Source organism: Fringilla coelebs (assembly GCF_963513975.1).
Source record: "Fringilla coelebs genome assembly, chromosome: 12".
NCBI classification, from domain to species: Eukaryota; Metazoa; Chordata; class Aves; order Passeriformes; family Fringillidae; genus Fringilla; species Fringilla coelebs.
In genome coordinates this window covers 8,095,201-8,122,451 of record NC_140038.1, presented here as the reverse complement: position 1 = coordinate 8,122,451, position 27,251 = coordinate 8,095,201, and the positions used below count along the sequence as shown (strand labels likewise).

The window sequence follows — 27,251 nt, the reverse complement described above, 5'->3', positions numbered from 1 at the left end:
AAATGCTGAAATATTTCCTTTCAGAGACAAATGCCATATTTTTCCTTATAATTTCCATGCTTTCTCTTTCTAATTTTGCTGGTTTTACTGATTCAAATATAAGCACAGGTAACAGTAGTGACATGACCTTTGCTTGTAAGAGAACAGAAAACAGCAGGTCTAACAAGTCTTGTGCACACACAAAGCACTCACCTTTCCCACATGTAGTAGTGCACTCAGTTTTTCCAACCTGTTTCCAGTTGTGTTCTCGGTTTTGTCTTGGTGGTTGCATAGCAGGCACCTGGTTTTCTGGCTGATGAGAAGGAAATCTTCCTGGCTGAATAACTGGAAAAGTTCCAGCTGACTGTCCAGTGAGAATGTCTGTCTCTCTATGCAAATCCTCATCCTCATGACCTGTACTTTCTGGCATTCCTAACTGACCATTCAATGGCTCCCCTGATGATGGACAAGAACAGAAAAGTAAAATAATGAGCCTATTAGTCTATGTTATGATTCTCTAATAATTAGAACTGGAGAATCACTACACTTGGAAGCAGCTTTAATCTGCTATGTAGAGACTGCCTAATAGTGACCTGCAAAGATTGCGTTGTTTTAGACAATGATAACCCAGTCTTAGCCAGCAAGTACATTAAAAACAAAAAACTGAAGAATCTCCAAAGACAACGTAGAGTTAATGCATCCAGTGTCAAAATTTCCCAAAGCATTTTTGTTTAGTTCCATGCTCTGCATTCTGTGCCTCCCCATGTCACAGCACAGCTGCTCCTCATTATGAACATACCAAACACTCAGAAATTTGTCAAAGCAAGTCACGAACATTAAAGCAAGGATGAAATTCACTTGCAAAGTTTCTCCTGTCCTTCAGAATTTCCTAGGTGTACACACAGCACATACCCACAGCTCAGGCAGGAGCTGCCCACACTCTTGCTTGGGAAGAGAACACTGTTCTGTTTGATCCTCTCCAGTTGCAAGAGGAAAGGGGAACTGTGGAGGATTGTTTTAAATTCTCTCAGAAAGAAAAACACTCTGAAAATAAAGATCATGTTCTATTTCATTTCTGAGACACAGTTACAACACTTCTACTCAAAGTAGTAATCTTCCCAGCTAAAGCATAATAAACCCTGCCAGTTTTAATTCACTGAAGTTTTACCAAATCTACGGTGAGCTCTCATTCAACATGTAGGGTGAAATTCTGGGCCTCTCCCACATCAATGACAGCATTTACACTAATTCATTGGTATGAATTTCTCCATTAGCTTATTAAGTAACAAAAAGTGATAAAAGGAAATGGTGGCATTTTACCTGGCCTCCTGTGAGCAAGCAACTGAGGACTAATGACATTGTCTCCTGGAATGATATATTCATAATGTATACCCGGGTTAGGCTGCTGATGAATCATCTAAAAAGAAAACCAGCCATACATTCAGTTCTTCCACTTGTTATGGCACTAATACTTAATAGCAACTTGAACTGATCAGCTACATAACATTATTTATCACTGGTTGGGATAGAAGCAACGGTTACTGACTGTCTCCAAAAAGTGCAAAAAGAAAAAAATACAAGTTACTGTTTGCAAACAAGAAAATGCAAGCTCCTGTGTTTGCATACTGAGCTAGTTTTTGATGGCAGAGAAACTGTTTGTCTAAATCTTCTTTGAAAAACCTAAGACTGCCATGCTTGGGCCAAGGTGTGCTGTGGGCTGTGGCAGCCACAGCCTCCCCCCTCAGCAAGGGGAGCAGCAGAGGCTCACACCTGGCCTCAGCAGCAGAAGAGATGGTCCTAAGGTCACCAAAACACTTTCAGATAGCAGGGACTTGACAAAGCAGAAAAAACAAAACATCACAACCCCCAACCCCACACATGCAGGCTACTGCACTTTCCCAGGTTCCCCAGCGGCTCAAGGGGCACCTGCAGACAGCACACACACACCGCTCTGCACCCATCACAATCCTTCCAACACCTGCAGCTCCCTCAGCGCCCCATGGAGCCCCAGCAACCCACCAGTTCAAACTGGGGCTGTCCTGCTGCCCAGCAAAGATCAGGGAGCAGATCCCAAAGGCCCATGGACCTGCTGCAGCAGCAGCTGAAGATCGCCCGCAGCCCTCCTGCATCCTTTCACTTTCATCCTCAACTGAACCAAGATGCCTTACAGAACACAAGTCTATCAACGTGTTCTTTATGAAACACAGGCAGGAACCAGAAGGCTTTCTCCTTTAAATGTGAAAATGAAGCTCAGGGTTTTCAGAATGCTGCCACACAAGCCCACGTGAGCTGACAGGAGCATGACTCTGACAGTCACTGCTACACCGCGTGTGCTTGTTTAAGCGGTTGGGCACAACAGGACCTGAGAAAGATACAACTTTAGGACAGCTTTTATAAACTGTTAGCAGCACACTCCATTCCCAACTGAATTCTACTGCACTGCTGCTCTGAGCCTGAGCACACCCACACTACAAATGCAGGGGTGTCGTGAGCTGATAGTTCCACCACTTTAGCAATGATTACTTCAGTACTGCTACTACTGACACATCTGTTCTAGCCTGAACTCTCTGTGGAGATTAGTCTGATAAAAGCCTCAGACTATACTCAAAGTACCTTTTAAAACCAAACCAAATCAAACCAGAACACAAACAAACAAAAACCCAAACCAACAAACCCACAAGCAAACACCACAGCTACCTCTGGCTGTTTGCTTCTCACCAATGAATCTCATGGTTTCATGGACCTAGAAGTAAAACATCCTGCTATCCTAATGGCCCAGTGACCCAGCAGAGGACAACTAATGCTTCAAGACTAAATTCACATCTATTAATACCAACTAGGGATTCAGACTTCTGTTTTAACTTATGTCAAAATCACTCTTTCCTTGCCAAATATAATAGCTGTTCCTCTAAACGCTGTCCCCCTGAGAGTATTCACTTTTCTGAACCAGCTATTAATGCACTGCCTGCAATATTTTTTTTTTAAGGTTGGGTCCTTCCAATGTCACTTTCTTATCCAAAAAATACACCCTCTTTGTGGTCCTGAGAGAACCAAGAACTGTGAACTAACTTCCCCTTCCAGAGCCAGGACCCTGTTCTTTAGATGGTTCCAGGAACAACTTCCCAGTGGTCCCCATGTGATGGTTTTTCCATCATATTTCTCAAAACAACTGAAAGGCATATTTTAGACAGAGCTTAACTGATGAAGTCCCTAATTAGCATATTGTTCCAGCTTTCCTACAGGAAAATAGCCGAAATGATAGAACCATTTTGCTTTGACTTAGCGGACCTAAGTCCTAAGTCTTTGTAGCAATGTATACTTCACCCTTGGACAGAACTTGCATCTCTTTTTCTTGTTACTTATAATCTCCTGTAAATCAGAAAGCTTTTCACTTTATATTCCAGAGTGGAAGAAAGACAGCATGATCTCAGAAAAACAAACAGAAGCCATTTGGAGTTCCCATCGGCAAATCTCTTCATTTTTCTACACGGAGCATAAAGATCATGAGTATGGGTGAATGGAGAATTACATGACTCAGGCACTGTAAGATAAAGTCTGAAAAAAGACATCTGTATCTGCTTGGCTACATTTCAAACCTGGGAGAGAGGCTGTGTCATACTGACCATTGATTTTCTTGCATCTAGCACTACTCACCTTTATCTTCCCACAGTACATTAAACAAGAGACTAAACTATCATTTTATACTGAATTGTAGTATTCCTCCTATCAACCAGAAACATCTCTGGTGACAGTCCTGTCAAATCAGAAGTGACAATCCACAGCAGCAGCCAGAGAGCAAAGCAGGCAAAGCTACGCCCATCATGGCAGCTTTCTTACACTCCCTAAGCCTAAACCAAAACATTACAATATCAAACATCAAACAACATCAAAACTTAAGGCTTTTTTATGATATTACTTTGGAAATGTTTAATCCATTTCCTAACCCATTTCTCCCTGGGTCATTACGCACTAGGCATTAATTGGCTGAACATAAAAACTCAGGGCCAAGCCTCAACTCACAAACCCTGTAACCTCACAAAAACACAAACATCTGAAAAACACAGAGTCTGCACTGCACAGTTTAGGAGCCCAATTGTTTATTTTTCCAGGCTTTTTGCAGTCATTCATTACAACCAATTGGAAAAGAAGTTTGGATCAGTTGGACTTGATGATCTTAGAGGTTTTTTTCAACCCTAATGATTCTAGTGTTAGCATAATTATTACTTTATTAGACACCATATAGCAGAGGGGGAAAAACTTTGCCAACATCTAACTTTTCCCAGCTTAGTAATCAGGGTAGTTACTATTAATTTTTCTATGAAATTATCCAGCATATTCACTTTTCTATCTCGCATTGCACTCAAGGACAAAAAAGCCTGTATGAAAGAATCATATATTCAGGTAATTTATTTTTTTCAAGAAATGAATTTTACTGTGTGGGAGTGTATAATCTGAGAACACACCATTTATTTTGGAAGAAGTTGTAATCAATTCCAGTTATGCTTTTTATTTCAGGATGATGAAATAAAAACCCATCCCATCTGAAGCAAAAAGCTTTCTCAATATTTCTCCCTCTTAGACACAATTTGTCTTCTGTCTTCCTTTCTCAAATAGCCATTATCTATGGTCTCCCATCACAGCTTCATATTAAAACTGCCCTGCTTCAAATCCTACATTCTATAGGTTTATGGACTTGTTTCTTTTAAAGGAAACTGAGATGGTGAGAGGCCTGGTCTGGCTTAAGTATTTGCTTCTTCACTGTAGAATTAAACTATACCAAATTTGTTTCAATAGGAAAGTATCCAGAAAAAAATCCAGCTCACAAAAGAAAAGCCTTGAACATTTGCATGACTTATTTCTACTTTACTGAGCAAGTTCAATTGCTTTTACTGGATCAGTTAAGTCTGAGAGAAAAAGGCTTGATGTAGATTTCCTATGATCTGCAGTTAAACAGATACCACAGCAAACAAGCGTAAAATATCAAAACTAACATTTCAAAGTGTTGGTACTGAATACCACTTTAGTGTTGCGTGTTAACCATGAACTGAACAATTTCTTTTCCATCAGGAAGAATAATGTAAATACTAACTCACATAGACATCAAGGACTTCATTTGTTGGCCCATCAGCCAGGAAGGACTCCCCTGCAGTGCTGGAGATCTCGTTGGGGCGCCTGTAGGTGAACATGGTGCCGCCTCCTTCGTACCTGCCCGGCCGGTCGATGGCCCAGTTGCCGTTGATGATGGAGCGCCCCGAGCGGCTCCGCAGGGCTGCAGGGACACAAACACAAGCACCTGGTCACAGGAGAGCCCTTCCCACACTGCTGCCCAGCCAGCTCCCCACAGCTGCACTGAACACTCTCAGGTACTCCTGATGCCAGGTAACAAAGCTGGTGAAAAGAACAGTTATATTAGTAAAAAACAAATCAAGCACAAACCCATCTTACAAACTGCATCTCAACGCTTTGCATGTTTATGCTGTAGGAAAAGAAAGAAAAATCAAAGACAGCTTGGAAACCTTTTTCAACAGTTTCTCCCAGGTGGCCACGTGACTCTCAGCCAGGCAGCAGCACACACAACACACATGGATACCAAGGAAGTGGTTCTCCTGCACTTTCTTCCCATTGCATGGACTGTTTTGTGATTTAGGCAGAACAAATCACAGAGTCAGATACACAAAACCAGTGCATTACACAATGTAGAAGGAACAAACAATGAAGGAGCATAGGAGTACCCTGAGTTGCCAAATGTTCCTGTTATTCTTCATGATGCCCTTTGGCTGGTCCCTCCACTTCCTTTTCAGAACAAGTTTGTCAGAAGAGCTGCAGAGTCCTGACCTGCAGCACTGCTTGGAGTGCTGAGCATTCTGAAAATGCTCTGTAGGATCACTTGCATAAAGAAAGTGACTTGCAAACAGATACTAGCCAGGGATTGATGAAATATGGATTCAATGTCCTGCTGGGCAGGGCCTTCCATTTGTTATTATGGGCTAGTCACTGGTTTGGTGACATAGGAGCCTCTGTTCCTCCTCATTCCCATTTTCTTTATCTGTCTATGTGACTATAATTTTCAGTCCTTAAGGTCAGAAACTCCTGCCACATATATGCATAATTTATGCAATAGTACAGCTGCATTATTTTAAATAAATAGATAAATAAATAAATAAATAAATAAATAAAGGCTAAAACACTATCAGACATTACTTAACTACACAGGAATGACACAACCCCTTCTCTAAAGGCTCTACTCACAGATTTTCAATTTTATTTAAAAAGAACTTTCTTTTAAACAAAATCTAGTAATACCCTTGGCTGTACCTTACTTGGTAATTTACTTTTTAAAATAAAAATTCAAGGTACCAACTTTGAACTTAAAAAAAATTTAGGGTCAAGGACCCATTTATTCCAATTTGCTTCTTCTTCACCCTGTCTCAACAACAGTGATACTCAGTTAAGATGCCCTCAACATTACACACAACTATTTATGCTACTAGGAAAAAATACATGCATGGCCTAAATGAGGGGAAATTAAATTTATGCTACTAATTCCAAAGTAATACACATTAGAGACAAAACTCTTATTTTTTTGCACATATTCCAGACATCAATAGAAGCAGTCTTTGTGCTTTGCTGCAGGACTCAGAACAGAATGTCCCATGAGAAGGGACAGTGACACTCCCTTGTCTTGTTAAGTTGTAAAATTCAAAATCTTTTTACTTGGAGAGGCTGCTGCTGACTACCCAACTATTTATAATTTGCTTAATATTGATGAAGTAATTTTATAAAAGCAAAAATGTCAATGAATTTAATGGCTTTGGATCAGACCCTGTAATCACACATTTTGAACTTTTCTTTTACTTAATGCTACATGTTTATTTTCCCAAGAGCTGCCATACATCCACTTGCTTCCTAGGTCTCATTTACTGACATGCCAACAAAACAATCTCTATACTGTGGACATTACTTGAAAAATATTTTATACAACATCAGCCATGGAAACGGCTTCATCATTCCTCATATTGTGCTAAGAGGAAAAATTGCAGCTCAAAAAATATTGCACACAGGCTAAATAGGAAATCCAGTCACATTATTTGCTATTTAAACTTTTTTACTTTTTAATTCAAACAACTATGGATTAAAAACTTCTGCAAAATGTATTGGAGACTGATTTTACATTGGTTTATTAATGTGGAACACTTTCTTAACTTTATGATCTGAGTATTTTTTCTTAGATTGATGCTAAACAAATAAGATAAACGAATCATCAAGAGCTCAAGAAAAAAAAGAGAGCTGGCTAAGATGAAACTGTTATTAATAATGAGGCTGTAGAAAGATGGCTGTCTGAAAAACTGAGTGCACATTAAACTTTCATTTCAAATCTATCATATGACACATTTGAAAGAGGCCTCCCCATAAAAAGGGAAAATGTGCCTCTTTTATGTTTTGATCACTCTGCATCCACCACCTCAAGTCTGCCCCCTGAAGAATTTTTACGGCGCTAATATTTTTAGCCAAACATGAAGGATTATGAGAGGCTTTGCCATTAAGTCCTCATGAGGAATTCCTCATACATGCTGTAGCTCATTTAATCTATCTTTCATCTTGGAAACAGCTTTTAACTAAAACTGTGTTGTTTACAGTGGCCTTCAACAGTGTTTTGCATGAGTGATATGGAGTATTTCAGGATACAATTCTGATTAACTTCTCCATATTAGCAGTTTGATATATATTTTAAGTGTCTTGCTGAATGACTCCTATTTTTCTAACCATATCTGAAGAGAAATATTTTAGGTGTGGGTGTGGTACCTCACTATTTGCAGTGCATTCCTACCCAAAACAGGAACAGTACCAATAATGAAATTAAACTTCTTGAATCTGACAACAGCACTAACATGCAGAGCAAGAGATTATATTTTTCTGTCCTAAGGCTTTTCTGTGTGGGAGAACAGTGTCCTAAGTCCTACTTAATTGCTTTACAAGCCCTAGAAAGGCTGTAGACAGACAGAATTGAAGTTCTTTCCCATACACATGAAGTGTCTCCCATTTGGTCCTGACCCACAGAGGGCGAAGCAGGGAGCAGTTCCTCTCTCTGGGAGCAGCCTTGCAACTGCGGCCAGTGGGAATCCAGGGCAAGGCTTGGCTGCTGGAGCCCATCGCAAATGTCTCACTGGTGATTTAATCCAGGGAACCTGCACAAGCTGCAGATGCACTCAAGGTGCAAGCCAGAGACTGAAAAGGCATCATAAAATGTTCTCTGATAAAGGTCCTCAACAAAGGCACCTGCAACAGGTGAGTGGGTGAGATGGACGGGGCTCCTTCTCTCTGCATGTGCTTTGCAGCTGTCAATCAAAAACCAAAGCATCTTACACGCAAAGTGCAGCAACTTTCTTATTTTTACACCAGAAGCACATTTTTTACTTGACACATCACATTTGAAGCATTTTCCTTGTATTTTATTTTAACAAGCTTTTAAAGATTTAATCCTGCTGCTGTTAAATTGAATTAAAGTACAAGAATGTCTTGGCCATACTAGCTTTCTATAGAAATACCACTTTCCCAGCACCTCTAAAGAAAGTGCCCAGATAGAGCTGCAGCACAAATTCAGACTACTTCTGAGTAACCACTTTGATGAAAGAAGTGAAAGAAAGGTGCAACTTCTCCTGTTTATCTTTCCTGCACAAAAATACATTATATGGAGCTTTCAGAGACAAATCTAAAATATTCACATACTGCATTATAAAAATCTGTGCAGGGTGGTGCATCTTGTACAACTAAGCCCTACAGATAGCCTTTGGTGACATCTGGGAGGTAAGTCAGCTGCCTTCAAGGTACAAACCATGAGGAATGCAACTGGAAGAGAAACTTGGAAGTGAAGGGCTTGTTGGAAAAGTGCAGCAAATGGAAAAGTTCAGAAAGTGGAAAAGTCCAGCAAATGCACTGAGCTGGCCTTGAACTCTGAGCAGCCATACCCACAGCCTGCTGACCAGCTGCCACACCAGTGCAACTCCTACAACCAGTGGCCACTTCTGAATGCATTCCATCTTGCAAGACTAACAGGCATGAAGGCAGCCTGTGTTTTGTGATACTGAATAATTTTTTGAGGCTTTTTTTAATGCCTGAAGTTGCCTTCAAGTCCTTTTGGAGAAGAGAATTTTGGTTGTCTGCCTTTCTATACAATTACACCATAATATAGACCCCTATTCTTACATATATTACTTATTTTTTATTACATATATTACTATATTACTTATTTTTTTACCTAGAAGAAAACTTCAAAATTTGCTTTTTAGAAATCCAACAAACATCTTTGCTTACAGCTTTGAGTAGCTTGGACATATGCTTACTTTGTAATGGTACTGTTGAATTTACCCATGAACTGAGTAGTTGTCATAACATTGCAAATTAAATATGACACATAGTATTTTTTGCTAGCATTAGCATTCAAGCAATTGCTTAAATATTTTTACAGTAGGCATTAGATAAAAGTATCAGATTCCCAATACTATTAAAAGGAAATGATAATCCAAGTACATTACTATTTCCAAGGAAAGGTTTGCACAATTTTCTTTCTTATCTAAAATATTAACAGCAGAACTGCAGGTCAACAGCATAATCCTGCTCAATAAGTTATTCAGATATTCTCCTTAGGGAGCTATCACATAAAGAAATCCTGCTTCAAAGGGGAATAAATTTGAAACAGTGAATTTCATTAAACCAATTTTGCCAAGTTTGTCCTGAGGTCCCACTTTGGCAGGTTTTATTCCTCCACCATTACAGGGTCAAAAAAAGCAAGTACAAGAGATTCCTATTCTGTTGCCTTAGGTCTAATATAGTGTTGTTTTAGTTTTGAGAAAGCAGGCATCCTCTGGGTGCATTTCCTAATGATTATGAGAGCAGCAAATCCCACTATCACAGATTTTTCTTTTACCTGCAAAAAGAAAATACTGTTTATTTGCTTACATGCAATTGTTTTGCAGTTAATCACTGCAAACAGAAATGCTCCTTTTCTGCACTGCAGCAAACAGTCATTTTCCATTTCAGAGGATCCAGACTATTGCTAAACTATTGCTTCCCCGATTTCCTCAGAGAGAAGCTCCCACTTCTCTCAGTTGTGCCTGTTCCTTTTTGTGCCTGACTCTAAAAGCCCTGTTGATGCATCAGCTCAAGGAAAATGCTGGGGCAGCAAAGCAGAACAGACAATTAACTACTGATGCAAATAAGTATTATAGGCTTTGAGAAAAAAGCCAGATTTGTCCTGTAGCTGTACAGTCTGTTCAGGCCCAGACACTACAGCAGGTTTGAAATCTCCACGGTTTCAGTAAAATCTCCAAAGGAAGAGCAGAGTCAATCTGCATGGTACCAAATCTTGAGCTTCTGTCAGGAGAGGATGCAGGCTTTCCCCACGTTTTCTAGCACTCTTCCCTGATAGGTATTAGTAACAGCCCATGAAACAAAGCCACATTAGTTAGTCTAGGCTTCCTCTTCTGTCTTTTTGGTGAGATGAGAAGCAAAATTCAAGAAACCCCCTCTCTGACTACAGCATTCTCACACTGTGACTTCTGAGACTTGGCACATGAGGGACTGCAAAATGCACACACAGATATATGACCTGACATTTGCAAAATGTGATCATATGGCCTTTATTGTGCTTCAATGTCACTGCTGCTCTCCCACACATCATCCTCAATCCCAGTGGGAAGCAGTGTGCAACACAGACCTTTGGAAAACCCATATAAACAGTAGTGTTAGTCAAGCAGGGAATGGTCTGCATCCTATGACCCAGCTGCAATGCTAAGACTGCAAACCTGTGTCTGTGTACAACCTGGAGCTTTGGAAACAGGGAGCTCATGAAGCAGATTTGATTATGCAAGTAAAAACATTCATCAAAGCAGAATTTCAGCATTTTGTTAATTCTTGCACTGCAAGGCATAAGCACAGCTTATGAATTGCATCTTGGGTTTAATTTTCAGTTTTCTTCCTATTACTGTTCCCCTTCTTTAAAACTGCTCTAATAAAATGCCTTTTCCCATTTTCCAAGCGGTGCTCTTGAGTGATTGATGACTTTTAGTATTATTATTCCTAAGTACAAAACTAGTAACACTTACATGATTTCAAGGCTTTCCATGGGGAGTAAGTTATGCCAAGGCAGTAATTCTGAATGTCTAGATATGGCTCTAAATAGCAGAGAATTAGGGAACCCTAAAGAGTATGCTTACCCAGATCATGTAATTGGTTTCTAAAAGCATTTATTGGAGGCCATACTAACATTTACCAGGAAAGTAAATGAAGGAATAAGAGGAAACAAAAGAGATGAAGTTAATCTTTAGGTTAGTGCTATGTTTATGAGGTCTCTAGCACAAAAATAAACCTGCCTAGGCCTCTTTAGCATGGGAAAGTTAGGGAAGTGTGAAGGCATCAATGGTCTATGCTGTTCGTGACATATGCAAATATTGGCACTGCATCTCAATAACCACCACAATTAAATAGGCACCGACCCAGCTCTTCATCAAGGGCGCCTCAATTCCTACTTTGTATTGAAGAATGGACTGCAATGAGTAAAGAACTCCTGTTAGAAATGCCATCACTCCTGAACTATTCCTGCATTTTATGAGTTATCTATTACAGCCCCCTATACTGGGGAGGAAGTACAAGACAAGCTATCAGAAGGCCATCACAACATTTGTTGAAGATAAGAATCATTCCAACAAAATCTGAAAATTAGCAGATACCATCATTCTACAAATTACCTAACCCAAAAGGATTTGCACAATTAATATACACAAGCGACGGTACATGATAAGAATGATGAACGTTCAATTTATTTTTACCTAGCCATTCTCTATAATGATATACTTCAAATACATTTTATTAAGTACTATCAAAATAATCTATAAAAACCTCTCTCTCTTATAACTTGAACAAAAATTTCTCTGGAGTTGAAAGGGTAGAAGTGGTTGACTAAATTCCTAACTCCATCAAAGTCTATGTAAATTTTCTGCTGTTTAGTTCTATGTAATTTTAATGTTGCCATGAAAATACTGAAGAGGAAGGACAGAAGGACAAAAATAGACTGAGTGGAATTAAATATGATGAGAAGGACAACACTTAACCCCAGAGAACTAGAGTGAGAATCATGCATGTCTTGTATCTATAGCTATGTTAAATGTATAGCCCATTGCATATCTCCTATTTTGTTTTGGGAAATGCAGCGCCTCAAAGGGAACTCCTACAGTTCAGGAGACTATAGAAATTAATCAGTAGAGTCTAACTCAAAACTGTGGGCTTTTTTAAATATAGAAATTCAAAATTTCCCACTCTTACTTATACATTCCTAATTTCTTTCTGTAAAGAAGGCAGGACATCACTGAGGTTACAGTTTCTAAGTGGCAGTTTCAGAACATCAACTCCTATAGGGCATAATTAGAATTTCTGTCTAAGCCTAGTAAAAAAGCAGGGCTTGAATTCTTAGCAATGTATTTCCTACCCTATGTCAGTAACATCAGGAAATAGTCTCCACTGGCAATAGCTGTAAATCAAGGATTTAGAAATAACAAACAATATTCAGGACTGGTAGTCTCCAACAGGGATACATTTCCAATGTAGCATGTGGTATTTTAGCCATGCAGCTCCAGCTGAACCTGCAGATGATAGGATTTGTCTTAGTTACATTACTTCAGTAAGAATCTAGTTCTTGTATTTCAGGAGTTGATTGGACTGACTGCTAATGGCTCAAAACATGATAGCTGAGCCTTCTGGCACAGTTCAACTGCATATTAGTGAACCCAGCACAGAAACTCAGCACACATTTGGCAGAAGTCCTTTGGGTAGATAAATGCAATTGAATTATCTTCTAATCTAGACACTACTTCAGTCAGAAGGGCCAGATTAGTGAAATGCACATGTGTAAATACCCCACTTTTTTCTCCAGCTGGCATAACAAAAAGTGTTTTGTACCTCCTTGCACTCCTGTCAACTGCCAAGAATTGGAATAATTGTATGACAGCTAAACTAAACCAGCAGATTGTGACATCTCTGCAGAAAAGAGCACTCTATCTCACAAGAATTAAAAGCTGAAGTAGAAACTGCTTCTTTTGTTTGCTAAATAGCTTTTGTTCCTTGCTATGAAAAACTGGAGCTAATGAATACTCCTAAGCTGTTTTGAATTTCAAGTGGAATTTCTCAAGAATTTTGGATGCTCTGTGTGGTGAAGTTAAACACTGTAACTCAAAACACACAGACTGAGCTGCAGAGCACTGCTGGGTCCCCTGGCTTAGACACGAGTTGCTCTGGCCCTGTGTCTGATGCTGCTGCTCTCTGGAGGCCTTTCAGACCTCGTGGCTGGTTTCAGGCTGACACTGAAGTCCCAGGTGCACTCAGGTCTCAGTGAATGCTGACACTGGCATGGAGGAGAAATCTGAAATGGTTTTCCTGTCCTGGCAGCAGGGTGGAGCAGGAGCCCCCAGGGTGTGTGGGGCCAGGCAGCCACAGGCCCAGCAGGGCAGGCACAGCTCAGACCAGGGGAGATCAGGGAACAGAGACTCAAGAGCAAACAGAGACCAGACTATAGGGGGAGAAGATGGGCTTTGATTAATTTAGTGGCCTTTAGGGTAAAGATACACGTGCTCTGATTAATTCAGTGCCCATTACAGTAAGCATACAGGCCACAAGCTAAAGCAGACAGACTGCCCATGCCCAGCCCTGAAAAAATCATCCAGCTCTTCACTCATTCTCTCTTCCAAAATAAGTTGACAACAGCATGTAAACCTTAGTCTTTCACTTAAAACAACAATCATTTATTACAGATCCTGTGGAGTATTTGACTCCTATGAAGAAAAATGACAAGGACTCTATTTACCTGAGTACACTCTGCCAGAAGAGGAAATCTGGCACAATAGGCTGGGTGGTCAGAGGAAAGCTGGAAACACAGCACTGGTATCACTTTCTCAGGCATTATCTTCTGGCTATAAAGGCTTGGAGCAGTATCACTAATGTTATTGTTTATGTCAGTTCACACATTTAAATATAAAAAAGATGTTCTGGGATGGAACTGATTTGATATTTATTTGACAAAGCCATCAAACCATGTGAAACACACAACTGATAGCTGGAGGGAAGCCCAGAAATCTATAGACATGACAAAACCAGAAATCATCACATTTATTGATGACTTTTACAGCTCCAAAACCAACAAAGAATATGACTGAAATATTTTACAAAAAGTAGCACAGGATCATTCCAAATACAGACAGCATTTCACAGTATCACATCTCATTCTATTGCTGTTATTTATTCCCAAGCTACCTACTAAGCTAATGAAAAAAAATTCTCTGATCAAACTACTCAGAGAAACACAGGAAAAAATTATGGGTTTGAAGGTGTGAGTCTAACCACAGATCATCAGATAACTCTGGCTAATTAATGGCAGCATTTTGTCTGCAGCACAGATGAAACAGTGCAGTCCAGATTCCAAAGAGAAAATAGATGAAAATGAGTTAAGTATAACTAGTACAAACCATGTAATAATTTTGCTATCAGGAACTGATGTTTTTCCAAGCATATGCAGGAAAGAATATATTTTAAAAAAAAAAGTTTCTCTCTTCTTTTAGCAAGAAGTAACTTATTTTCTTCCCCCCTGCAGTGTGCAAGCAGATCACTTGCAAACAGTTCTGCAGACAGTTGCTCCCAATTCTCAATTTTGATCTTCTACACCTCCTGCATCAGTCCCACAGGTCTCCTGATCAATACACTGTACAGGGACTGTTACATACATTGGTCTCAAACTATGAAACATGACTGAAGTTAATTTATCATTCTGAACATTAAATATTCAACATTTCAGAACCAAGTTTCTAATATCTCCTGATATTAGAATTAGAATTTCACCTTAGGAAAAAAAAATCCTTGTCTGTCTTTGATAAAGTCTCATTAAAGTTTGATAAGCTCTATCTTCTCCCTTTAATAGACTATCTCCAGTACCACTTTTTCAGAACCATAAAAAGTTATTAAATACAACCTTAATTTTTGTTTAAACCAAAGTTCATACACTCCATAATCTATTTTTTCTGCATTTGAGACAACATTTTTCACACTGTTTACATTAATAGTGAATTTAATTTTTGGTGAAAGTACATCCAGCACACGTAGTTTCATACTCAGCTGGGAACATTTTTTCCATGTTTGAGATAAATAAGCAAGTCTTGTTATGAACGCTGTCTATGAGTGAAGAGCCTTTTAAATATCCACCCTCCCAAAACTAATTTAAACTAGTTTCCTGGTATAAACACAAACAAATCAATTACTGCAATGTAACACATTACACATGTCTAGGAAATACTTGATGCTACTGAATGTACCATTGGTTGAGTCTCTGCTATCAAAGTCTTCAACTTTACACAACCTATTTCAAGCAAAACCAGGAGTTTTATCAGGGAGAGGGTAAATAGAAAGAAATCCACCTTTTTAATCCAGGTCTTAGTGGACAAGACCATAATGACTGCCATAATTTCAAATGGCTACACTCACTGCCAAGTCACAAATCAAAGCCCTGATGTTCCTATGCTCGTTGTATTCCAGGGACAGGACCTCAGAGAGCCTCTCCCAAAGTCTAACACATGAACAGGGCAGGCTGCTCCTCCTTAGGGGCTCAGCTGTTTATCTCCACACCCTGGGATCCTGTGGGAAAGGCCATGGCTTGGGAGGAACTGCTTTGCTGCAGTTTCTATAATATCTGCTGAACAACTGTGCATGGCCTTTGCTTAATTACAACCATTACACTGGAAGCACTCACTGCAGCCTCCGTGTCACCTCGTACTCCTGACTAAGGAACACTGAAATGGTCTCACTGCTGACCACAGAACCAAGAAAAGCTTCTGGAGAGAAAAAAGATGAAGATAATCAACTGTATAAGGTTCAGAAAGGCTTTGGGGTCCTTTAGAGGTCAGACATGTAGAATGCAATGGGTTTGTGCACAGCACAGTAGGCTGGGAGAGCTTGGGCAGTTATCATACAACATAAAGAACTGAACTGCAGGTACAGTCACTCAATAAAACTGCTGAGTCACCTTTAGTTAAAAAAATGCACGAGGTAAGTTTGAACAAATTAACTGAACCAAAAAAGTCTGTATCAGAGACTATTATTACCAAAGCAAGTAATCAGCAATCCCCAGATACTTCCTTGATGATTTTATATAGATATAAATCCAGGTTAAAATATTTACTGGCATTTTAAAATATGTATTGGTAGAGTGAGTCTTTATTTGAATGAGTTTTGGTATCTCCCTTTATACTGCCTTTCACTTAGCATCTTCTTTCCTTTACTTCCTCCAACATTTTCTTTTCCATTTGTATTTTTTGTTTGTTTCTATACTAGCTGCCTAAAAAAAAATCTAACCTAAAGCACAAACCCTGTGCACCTCATACAAAGCCACAACCAGCTGATCCAACAATGTCTCTTCAATTCAAGCCAGTAAAATCATCACATGAATCTGTACTGAGATTCTCTTCTGCTCAAAGAACCCACCAAAACACACCCCCAAACCAACCCAAATGCCCAACAATAAACAAAAAAGGTAACAAAAGGTTTCAGTTCCTTTCTCAAATACGAATGTAAACACACTAAAGCACCATGAAGAGAAAGACTGCAGGGCTTTGTAACACCATTTTCAATTATTACCATCCTGAATAGATGGCTGCTGGTGCCACAGCAAACTGAGCCCAATGTCAACCACACAGGGACAAGGCTTCTTCATCACTCTCAGCCAGGAGTAGGGCAGGAACCTCAGCACTTTATCCAGCAACTAATGCTGGAAACAGCATGAGATCTTCAAGGCACTGATCAATAATGGTGTCTAATGCTTACTTAAGCAGAGTAGGAACAATAAAGCAGCAGAAAAAGGGGAACACATAACTGGATTAAATTTGTAAAGAATGAAGACCTTCTATACCTATGGCACAAAAGCAGAAGTCTTTTAATTGGTGTTTGTGCACACAAAGAAACCAAAGAGCCACCATCACATCCATGTTAAAACCTGTTCAAACCTCAGGATTACTGCTGCACTCTGAGGGGTCCCCTCTGTCACCCTGGTTGCCAGTGACCAAAAAAGACAGTATGTTACTGCAGGCTCACCCTTATGTAACACACCAAACTCAGCAGAACGAATTTATCAAGAGCTCTTTTCTCATCTCTCAGGCTCATTTCTGTCTACACTAAATAGGAAGATGCAACAAACCTGACAGAGTGCAAGTAACATTGCTCATTTAAATTGGCAGACTGAAATGCTACTCATAGTCTAGCATGGTATTTATCAGTCTTTTAATCAATCACTTTTCAATGTTTCCAAGTTCCCAACCCACTCAATTAACAACTATTTTACTTCCAAATTAAACATCATGCTTTTATTATCTTAAAGAGCCATAAATTCTAAGGAAAATATCTGATCATAACTGACAATGTGAACCAGGTATTAAAGGTCTTTCTGGACAATACTGACATGCATTTATTCCAAGTCCAGTCAGTTTCAACACTGCACATTTTTTCATTTATAATCCTATCAAAAATCCACAGAGCAACTTCAGCGGTCAACAGCATTTCCTGATTAACTTCAGTGAAGACAGAAACAAATCCCACCCTAAATACCAAAATACAAAGTGGTTCCCTTTACTTACTGTCAGATACAGTTTAGGATAATGGTCATTTGATAGATAAAGGAATTTTCAGTAATCCAGTGAAGAGATAAAATATTTTCCCCTTCCATACCAGGTTATATCCACAAATACCAATAACTTTATTTTGTTTTGTTTTTTCTTTTCCATTCATTTAACGTGTCTTTCTCTTGACTCTCACAGAAATCTATTCCGTCTGTTTCCAAGTGCATCTTCATTTTAGGTAGCACTCCCATTATGATGACAAGGTTTTAAAGCTCTTTATTCACATCAGTTCTTGCTTTGCTTCCCAAGCAAGGAGCCAGGCCCTTCAGTTGGCCTGTGGCAGCCCAGGCCCAAGGAAATCAATGGCACCATTGTAATTTGGGAGCTGCTCAGGATCTGCCCCTGCTTGTTTAACAGCAGCTTTTTTACATCCATAAGCACGAATGAATAAAAGTCTGCTCAAAGTTCAAAAGTAGTTTTAATTTTCATGCCCTGCTTTTCAAACACTTTTAAAGTTTGAAAAGCAGTTGAAAAAAAAAACCCAAAACAAAATTTTTTTCCAGCTAGGCTGCAGAAGTGTTCAGTACAGTAGGAGTGCTTGATGGGCACTTCCAGGCTGCTTCTTAGTCTTCTCACAGGATCGTGAGGATCCAATTAATTAATGTCAGAAAAACACTTTGAAGATAAGAAGCACTTTCTGTGATGACTTTCTCGAAGAACCAAGGAGCTTTTGTTTCAAAAGCCAAATTCTGGATGGAGGCATGAAATACAAACCCATATACTGGTGAATTTCAGCAGAAAACACCCCAGAGAGAAGGTAGAGGAGGGCAGCGTTGCACACCAAGAAGTTTTAGTAACTGTTCCCACTTTCCCTCTGGAACTACTCAGCATGCTGAATGGATTTTAAGCCCTAAACAGCTACACTGCTATTTATGATTAATTTTAAGAGGCAGTGTCTTGAACTACTTCTTGAATATCTTAGTGATCTACTGAAGTCTGGGAGCCTTTCAAAGACCAGGAAACCTGGGCAGCTCTGCTTCTACTCATGAGCACTGCAGGAGATGAAAGCTCTGGCCTGTTACTGCATTCCCTCAGAAGATCATTTCTAGTCCACGGATATGGACTCTGTGAAAGCTGGATCATCATGCCAGCCAGGAGGTTCTAAATTAACATTTAATTCCCATTCCATCATTTCTGCTGGGGATGCCAACAAGCAGCACCTTTGGTTGCACCTCACTTACATCTCTGATTTGAAACCCAGTGCTTTGTAAAAGATGACTGTAATTTATCAGATGTACACATTCCAAAACAGACCTGGACTTCACTAACTCAGACCAACTACACACATTACTATTAACATTAAACATTTGCTTGGAAAACCTGACTTATAGAGTGTGTTTTTAAGGTTTTAAGTTGTCAAGAGTCAGCACTTATGCAGACCTAGTGAATTCCACTACTGCATTATTCTGCACAATTAGTGAGAGAAGTTTCCCCCTTGCAAGGGGTGGCACTGAACTAACTGCCTTAGAAGGAGAGCAGAACCAGAGGTAAGAACAGCAAATAAAAGGCTTTTTCACAGTTTTCAAGGGGAGAAAGCCACAGGATGGTTGTTTTATACTGGAAGAGGGAAGAAAAAGCCCAAGTAGGTGGGGATGCAGAACAGATACTAGCCCCTGATAAAACCCAAATCCAACAGGAATTTGACTCCACATAAACAATGCTGTACCAATGTTAAGACCACAGCAACAGATGAGTCACATATCAGAAGATGCCATAACCTGATCATATAAATTCACAGTTGAGTGTTAATTCATTCTACCTCTAAGAGAGGATGAAAATTCAAACATAGTAAATTAAAATGACACAATCCAACCAACTGGAAGGAAAACAGCATTAGTCCAGTACTAATGACACTAAGTTCATCAGGAAAATCTGCATCTCAGATGCATACACAGAATACACTAAGGAAACACTAAAAATTGTGTAACATCACTGTGTAATCAAGTCAGTGTGCTTTGCCACAGTATTCCTGTGTTCTAACATGCAGCACTCTGAGGTTTAGATTGTCACACCTTACAATCTGACAGTTTATTAACCCTTTAATACTGAGCAGAGTTGAGGGTCTCTACAGAGTACTCCCCAGCACCTACAGAATGAAGGCCACTGGAGATGCATATAACTAATTTAAAAGGTTAGCTGCATTCCAACATGCCTGATTTGGGTTAGACCTCATAGGTATCCTAACCATATCACCATTGTTTTCTGCTTAAAACAAGTGATGAAGCTAAAAGACTGAAAAAAGCCTTCATCAACTCACCTCCAGGAAAGTGTCATATTTCTATTGCTACATCTGCATTAGGGATGATCCCAAAATAAAACACAAATGCTTCCATTCTACTCCACACTCCCTGTCTCTTCCTCCTCAACCTTTAGATATATTCCAAGGCAGGAAAAAAATTATTCAGTTTGATTTCACCTTTGCTTGCATAATGTATGCAGTGGAGATGCTAAAAGGAACACTCCCCCAAGGGCCACTGCCAGGACAAGTGAATTCAATGTTAACCTGAACACATTAATGGAATTTCCCATGTTTATCTTTATTAATTATACTATCTATAAGGTTCATGGCAATGTACTAAATTACAAACACGTGACACTTCTTCACAAACAAAGAGAGCAGAATAAAATTCTGTAATTTTCCTTTGTAGTTCTCCAAAATCTGCACAGCTGCTCGGAACTGAACTCACACAAACAGGCATGGGGAAGGAATCCTCTGTTCATTCATAAAGCAGTGAACCTTTGCTTAAAGTGACTCACAAACTTTGAAGTTTCAATGCAAAATAGCTCTTCCTCTAATAAAGCTAACTGCTGGCAGAACAATAAACTAGGTCTGGTGCTCATTAGGACTCTATGAACAGTTTCAAAACACTCCACGAGCAACTCTTCTGAACTAGAGACTCAAAAGCTTCAGGGATGAGCTATGATGTGCTATTTAGCAAGGCAAGGGTTAGAGGAAAAATTGATTTCTCACTGTATCAATGGATAAAGCCAGAAGAAACCACAATTTCTCAAGACTATGTGCTTTTGTTTCAACAGACACGTGAGAGACTTTTCTTCAGAAGTTTGCTTTGCTAAAAATGCAAATGAAAATTTTGATGCTGAAAAGTTACAACCTAGTGACACAAATGCAGGACTGCATCATGCTTCACTGTCTTTTTTTTTTTCTTTTAAATTGGCAAAAGACGACTGCAAAAAGGTATTGTGTGGTCATAAATTTAAGTTCACACCAAACAAATCTCCATTACTTGGCATTCCTCTGCATTAATTAGGCTTGGGGAAGGAAAGAAAAATATTTTGTAAGAACAATCAAAAAATCTGAGAAACTATCATTCTGAATATAGAACAACCTCTTCTAGTTTTGCCAGACACTTGAGAAAAATTAAATCCCCCCAGTCCTCTGCAATATAAACCTAAAAGAGAATGATGAAGTGTTATGATGGAAATTCAACAGTAAACTTTTAATTCCACTTATTGAAGGAATCTTAATTCTGCAGTCTGACTGAACATCAGCAGACACATTACACACTAAGGTGTTGTTGCCTTGGGTCCTTACAAGTAATTGCAGTGGCCTCATTTCACCAATAAATCACATCTCTTTTTCAAGTTTTCCAAAGCTCTGGTATGGTTTATCATTTAAATGTCCCCACGCTTGGTTAGAGTCTTCCTAACAGTTCTGCTCCGGCTCCTCCCTGAGCCTGATCTCCCATGATTTCAATGGAAGTCCTGCACAGAATCCTTCTGTGAAGTTCAGTTCAGGAGTTCCTTGCTCAGGAGCCACAGAAGGTTGTTCAGGTGCCACACAATCACACTGAGTGACCATGTGCTGCCTCAGGGCCATGCTCTGCTCTGCTCTTCCAGAAGAGCTGGAGTAGGGGAATGGACTGAAGGCAATGGACTAAGGAATAACCCAAACAACAGCAGCTGCAGCTGGGCTCTTACACCTTTAAAACCCTTCCCCTGGCACTTCATGGTTATCGGTGCTCAGCAGATCCTCAGTTGTTCAGTCTTGGGGTCCTTAAGCCATGTCTAAATTAGCCATGCAAGCTGGTAACCTTTGCCAGGTAGCTCACTAAAAGCCAGCCCTCAATCTCACAGCAGATATTCACCTGACCCACGTCTCTCAACTCACTCGCAGCATTTTCAGAATTACAGTGATTTGGTATGCAAAAAATGGATTTATGACCATGGGGCAACTACTGCTGCCATGGGTACAAATATGAAAGGGAGACTGGGTCTGTAGTGCTTCTAAGCACCCAAATTCTTCTGACATAAAGTGTTTGAAGTAATATTCAATAGAAAACAAAGACACTGGGCAAGCTAAGAAATAAAGGATAAAGTTTAATCTCCCTTGACTAACTTAATCATACAGTCTATAAATCAAGTTTTAAATCCCCATATATATTGTGTATTAGAAAGGACTTGGATTTCTTTTGGAATTTAATGCTGCAATATAAAAATATTCTCTACAGATGAAATCTCTTTATTGGTTCCAACCATGAAGCCACTAATCATGTAGAATTTCTACTGGGTGATTATTTTACTAAAAGAGATTTTGAAAAGGGTAAAACCCAAAAATGTTGAAATTAAGCAGTTCAAAGGGAAATAAGAGAAGGAACAGCAAAAAAAGAAAAAAAGTTTCTTTTACAGAATCAAAGATGTAAGAACACATTCTATCTGACTAGATCAAGGGATGCTTAAGGAACAAAGAAAGGTTTTTCTCAATCCAAAAGAGAATTTTGCTCAGAATAAAATAAGATTATGGAATCAAAGAATGCTGCACAGAAATATCTGTGACAATTGAAACCAGGTTCTCAACCATTTTTTCTTAAGTTTTGTTATGCAGCAGTTGAACAACTATTTAAATTAGTAACAACTTCTCCTCTTGGCACGAAAGGGAAGAATTGTGTCTTCATGAGATTTGGGAATTTGCCTATGGATACTTTATGAATTTGGACTGATTCTGATCATTCTTTATGCACAACTAAGTCACAGAATAAAATTAATTTTGAATTAAAATTTGTAAGAAAAGGAGAACAGTATTGTATCAGAGCAATGACTACACCTTGCTATCAGCTTCATAAAGTAGTGTTTATTCCAGGTAAAGTACAGCTGAGCAATAGATCACATGTGAAGGATTTTAATCAACTCCCAAAGCTAGTAACCTCCAAAGAGTACATGACATTCCAACACAGCGCTGTGTTGGCCTTTATAGGGGCAAAGGAAGAGTGGAGTGAATGCAGAGGGTCAGCAGCACTAGTTAGAGGAGAATTCATTTTACTGAGTATTGCCCAGTGCCATGAAATGCACTCACCAGAAGGTGCCCCATTAGCACCCACTGTTCAGAGAGCTTAGGTATTTTAAGAAGCCTTGAACAAACAATGTGTTGATATCCCAAACACTCTGCACCCTTCAAGGGAGTGTTTGCATGGAAACTGCTTGGTGGTTTGGTCATCAGCTAGAAGAAAAAAATAATCTAAAGCTTTGAGATCTAAAAAAGTGCCATTAACCGGGTTCAGATTAATAAAAACTGTTCAAACAGGCCATCTCTTTCATGTTTTAATGCATCTTCTTTGAAATTTTTGCATTCAAGTTCCTTAGTTCTGTCCATAACTGGAAACAGAAATCTAATCAAAACGCTGTGAGAAAGGCTGAAATTAAAGATTTTGGGGTCTGACAAGAAGCAGGAAATACTGAAAATCTGCAGAGTCAGTTCTCCAGAGGCTTCCATGCCAAGGGAGTTTGCAATGTTATATAAGCAACCAGACTGCTGGACGTTCTACAAGTCAAATTGGACAACCAGTCTTTTCGAGTTTCCTCTCACTATTTTGCATATTGCTCTTTATCCTTTCCCTGCCTTTCAAAGCAGTCTTTCCCTATTTAATGAGAAGGAAAAAACCATTCCTTTAATACAGAACTTTTGAAACCAACACCTCCATGGGACTCATTGCTGCTGGCTGCTGTTCAGATGATGTATTTGCAGGGCAGATCATCAAAGCAACAGCAGGTTTCAGCTGCTGCTCTGTTGTAGCAAGTGTTGTTTTTACAAGAACAATGCTTACAAACACATGGTAAAAGAATGCACCACCACCTCTGTCATATGATGACACAATTAGGAAATGAAAATGTGATTTTTATGGGTTTTAAAACTGGTCATGACCACTGCCTCCAATGACCAGGTATGAGCCAAACAGCACAGCCAGCATAGGCAGCTGGAAAGAAACATCCATACTCTTCTTTAAGATGCAGAGGATAAAGGCCAAGGAGCCATTTACCTGAAAAAACAGCAACATGGAGAAGTCTCCTGGAGATTCAGACTAAGTACAAAGTCATGAGCCTCCCAGGCAAGGCACCTCTTGCTCAGCACCCCAGCTCAGGGCTATGCCTCAGACCTTCTGCTCTCAGCCAACAAGGAGAAACTGATTTCAAAGATCCTGAGTGAAAACACTGATGGCAAGTGACCTGCAGAGAACTGTTTTGTAAGACAGTGGTGGAAAGCTGGGACACACAAGTTAATCCAGCCATCAAGGCTTAACCTGAGGCCAGAGTACTTCCCATCACCCAGAGGAGCAGCAAAGTCTGTCTTTTTGTAATGTTTTTTAAGATTGGCCATTTAATATATAAAAATAAAGAAATCAACTTTTGAGAAAGTATTTCTTTTGTCATTTTCAAAATGTGCCTGGAACTCTACAGACCACTATACAGAGTATTAGATACCAGCTGGCTATTTAATGAAGCCAGAAGGGAAAAGGTCACCTTGGAATTTACTACCATAAGATAACCCTGCCAGAAATTCTAAATTGTAATTATTTAAGCAACAGCAGTAGTTGAAAAAATATATGGTCAGCAAAGAATAATGTCCTGGATATATTCTGTTCCAACTACAGGTCATTACACTAGGTAAGATGCTTGTGCAACTTGAATTCAGTGGAGTTGAATTCATTAGGGTTGAATTTCATCCAAAGTCTTAACAGCTTCGAGGGTTTTAGTAAGTGGTCATCCCAGCCAAGTAATACATGTTGGCTACAGTAAGATGAACATTTATTTAGTGAAAGAAACACTCCCTGTAGAAAATCAATTTGAAACCATCCTAAGGACAATAACTGAAAGGATGCAGAAGTGTAAGTGTGTGTACAGGGAGAACCGGACATCCTAATAATGAACTACAGGTGAGAAATACTAGAAAGGGAGCGATTACACTTCTCTCTTTGTCTTGATATACTGTCTCCTATTGGTTTATAAACCTTCTGCATTAGAAGCAAACTTCTGCTGGTCTTAATTCTCCCTCCTAGCTTATCCATACATACATTATCCACAGACACAGGAATACGACCACAAAGAGCAAGATCCAAACTCAGGCTGATCCAAAACTTCTTGCCAGAGTATGCTTCTAAGATTCCTGTCATCTCCAGGCACAAAGCAGAGACTCCTCATACCTCTCCACCATTGCCTTGAACCCTTCACACAGAATATGGGAGCCAGACTGGCTATGGTAAAGGGAATTAACACCACTTAATGTCAGAGCAAGCTGTAGGCCCCACACATGCTGAAACTGCAGTTTGCAGAAGAAGACCATGAAATTATTAAAAATCACCATAGAAACCCATTTAGCCATAACCAACCAACCACAGTACCACACTTTTCAGCTCAAGGAAATGTGACCTTTTCAATTTCTCAGGCCAGTATACCCAGTTAAACATAAATCCTGAAGGGAATCTGTCAGCAATTAGTGTAATATTAAATCACAGGCACTGAACTGGGTAGCTGCTAAAAAATGCATGTTTTCTGATCAGACCCTGGGCTTCTGTGCATAAAATAACAGCCATGGAAAAGCACTTTCCCGGATAGGTCAGCATTAGACACTGTAGTTTAGAAACTGTTTTTAAATCCCTGGTGAGAAAGATGAGTCTTTTAGGAGACCTGTGTTGCTTTTGAATTAAGGCATGGCCACACAGAGAGCAATTAATTAAAATAATTATCAATTCAGAGAATCAATATATCTACAACTAGCAATGCTAGCTAACTAAATTGAATAAACTGGAAAAAGTCGGAATCTTCTCTGCTCATCAGGTCTCTTCTAAAACTTCAAATTGAATTGAAATTTTTAAGGTACCCCAAAATTTCTAAAGCAGCTATTAATGGCCAGTCTGGTAGAGTCAGAAAATATTTGACCCAATATAGAATCTGAAGCACTGAATGACAAGACTGAATGGAGACAAAGAGATAAGGCAAAAGCCAATAACCAGGAGTTATCAGCTTATATTGCCAGTTCCATGTTTTTATCAGAATGCTTGATTTGTAAACATTTTCCAAACACCCCCCAAGTTCTTCCTCCTCCTGTGTAGTATTTTCTACCTCTCCAGGTCAGTATTCAGGAAATAGGGACACAACAGTTTCACTAGGATACCTAATCATAAAAAGCATTTCTTAGGAACACTATTCAAAATGTACTGCTTAAGTTGACACGCTGATTGTAACTGCCTCTTCAGACACGAATAATTCACTCTGAACTTTCCTTATGGTTTGAACTTGTTGTGTTTACTTGCTATGTTAAACTGAACTTCAGTTTATTTAAGAAGTGATTCTTTAAATCTTTTCTCCACATTTTGGAGCACATTGTTGGCTGTACTAAGAAATATCTTTGTTGTTTAACTCCAGCAGAGAACAGTCAAGAGTACAAAGGACAAAAGGTAAAAAAAATAGTTATTCTTATCCAGATATTGTAATTCCATTTGTTTTTAAGTAATGCATGCAGGAAGCCACAGATGCAAGAGGGACACTCCAACTCTGATGCACTGACAGATACAGGGATGAACTCAATGATTAATACAATGTTCAAGTCCTTGGGAAGGTCTCAACTCCATCACAATAAACATACATAACAGCATAGCTTTGGGTTACTGCACTCCATAAACTCAAATGACAAACTGCAGGCTTTGGTTTTGACAGAAATGTGAGAATTATCAATGGAACACTGACAGTTCTTGTGCAGTGGGAGAGCCACTGAGCCCAAGGCACGCTGAAGCACGGGAACAGAAGTTTATTATAAGCAGATCCCTTGTATAAAGCTCATTCCAAGCACTAAAAATTCCAACACCCTCTGCATCCATACTACAATATGTATCCTCTCCTCCATATTACTATATTCATTGCATCGTGGTTTATTTTGCAGAGAAACATTTAATCTTGTGTAAAAAAAAAACCTAAAAGAATAATTAACAGCAATTTTTAAAGTATATTTTGAAGTACATTAGTTGACTTAATAAGCACCACATGAAGGAAATCAATGAGTATATATATTATAAAGTTCTTCACATGATCACAGCAGTGCCTCTAGCAATGTTTATCTTCTAAATTCCTGCCAGTGTTCTAATCTAATGTCTTTATTTGCTGTAATTTTGAATCTCTAAACTGATTTCGAAATGTTATTTTAAGTTCAAGAGTTGCTAACAATCTTTCATCATGAGATGGATTGTTTGAATGTTATCTGCTACAAGGAATACTGAATAAAAATGTTTTTCAGAGCCCCATTTCTTTTCAGAGCCCCATGAGTATCAAGCCCTGTTGTTTTCA

The 27,251-nt window shown here is 39.2% G+C and overlaps 1 protein-coding gene across 6 annotated transcripts in view; it reads right to left on the bottom strand.

Moving 5' to 3' along the window:
• The window catches only part of THSD4 (thrombospondin type 1 domain containing 4), a 255,165-nt gene that overhangs the window by 25,187 nt on the left and 202,727 nt on the right, over positions 1-27,251 (bottom strand). For all 6 annotated transcript variants that reach the window (XR_014616468.1, XR_014616469.1, XR_014616470.1 and 3 more), the window contains 3 exons: positions 5,073-5,248; positions 1,300-1,396; positions 193-435 (listed from right to left, as the gene is read on the bottom strand). Coding sequence is in view for 2 of the 6 variants with exons in the window: in XM_084214001.1 (XP_084070127.1) it covers positions 193-435; positions 1,300-1,396; positions 5,073-5,248 (516 nt within the window). In the remaining 4 variants the exon portion in view is untranslated. The remainder of the gene's footprint in view (positions 1-192; positions 436-1,299; positions 1,397-5,072; positions 5,249-27,251) is intronic.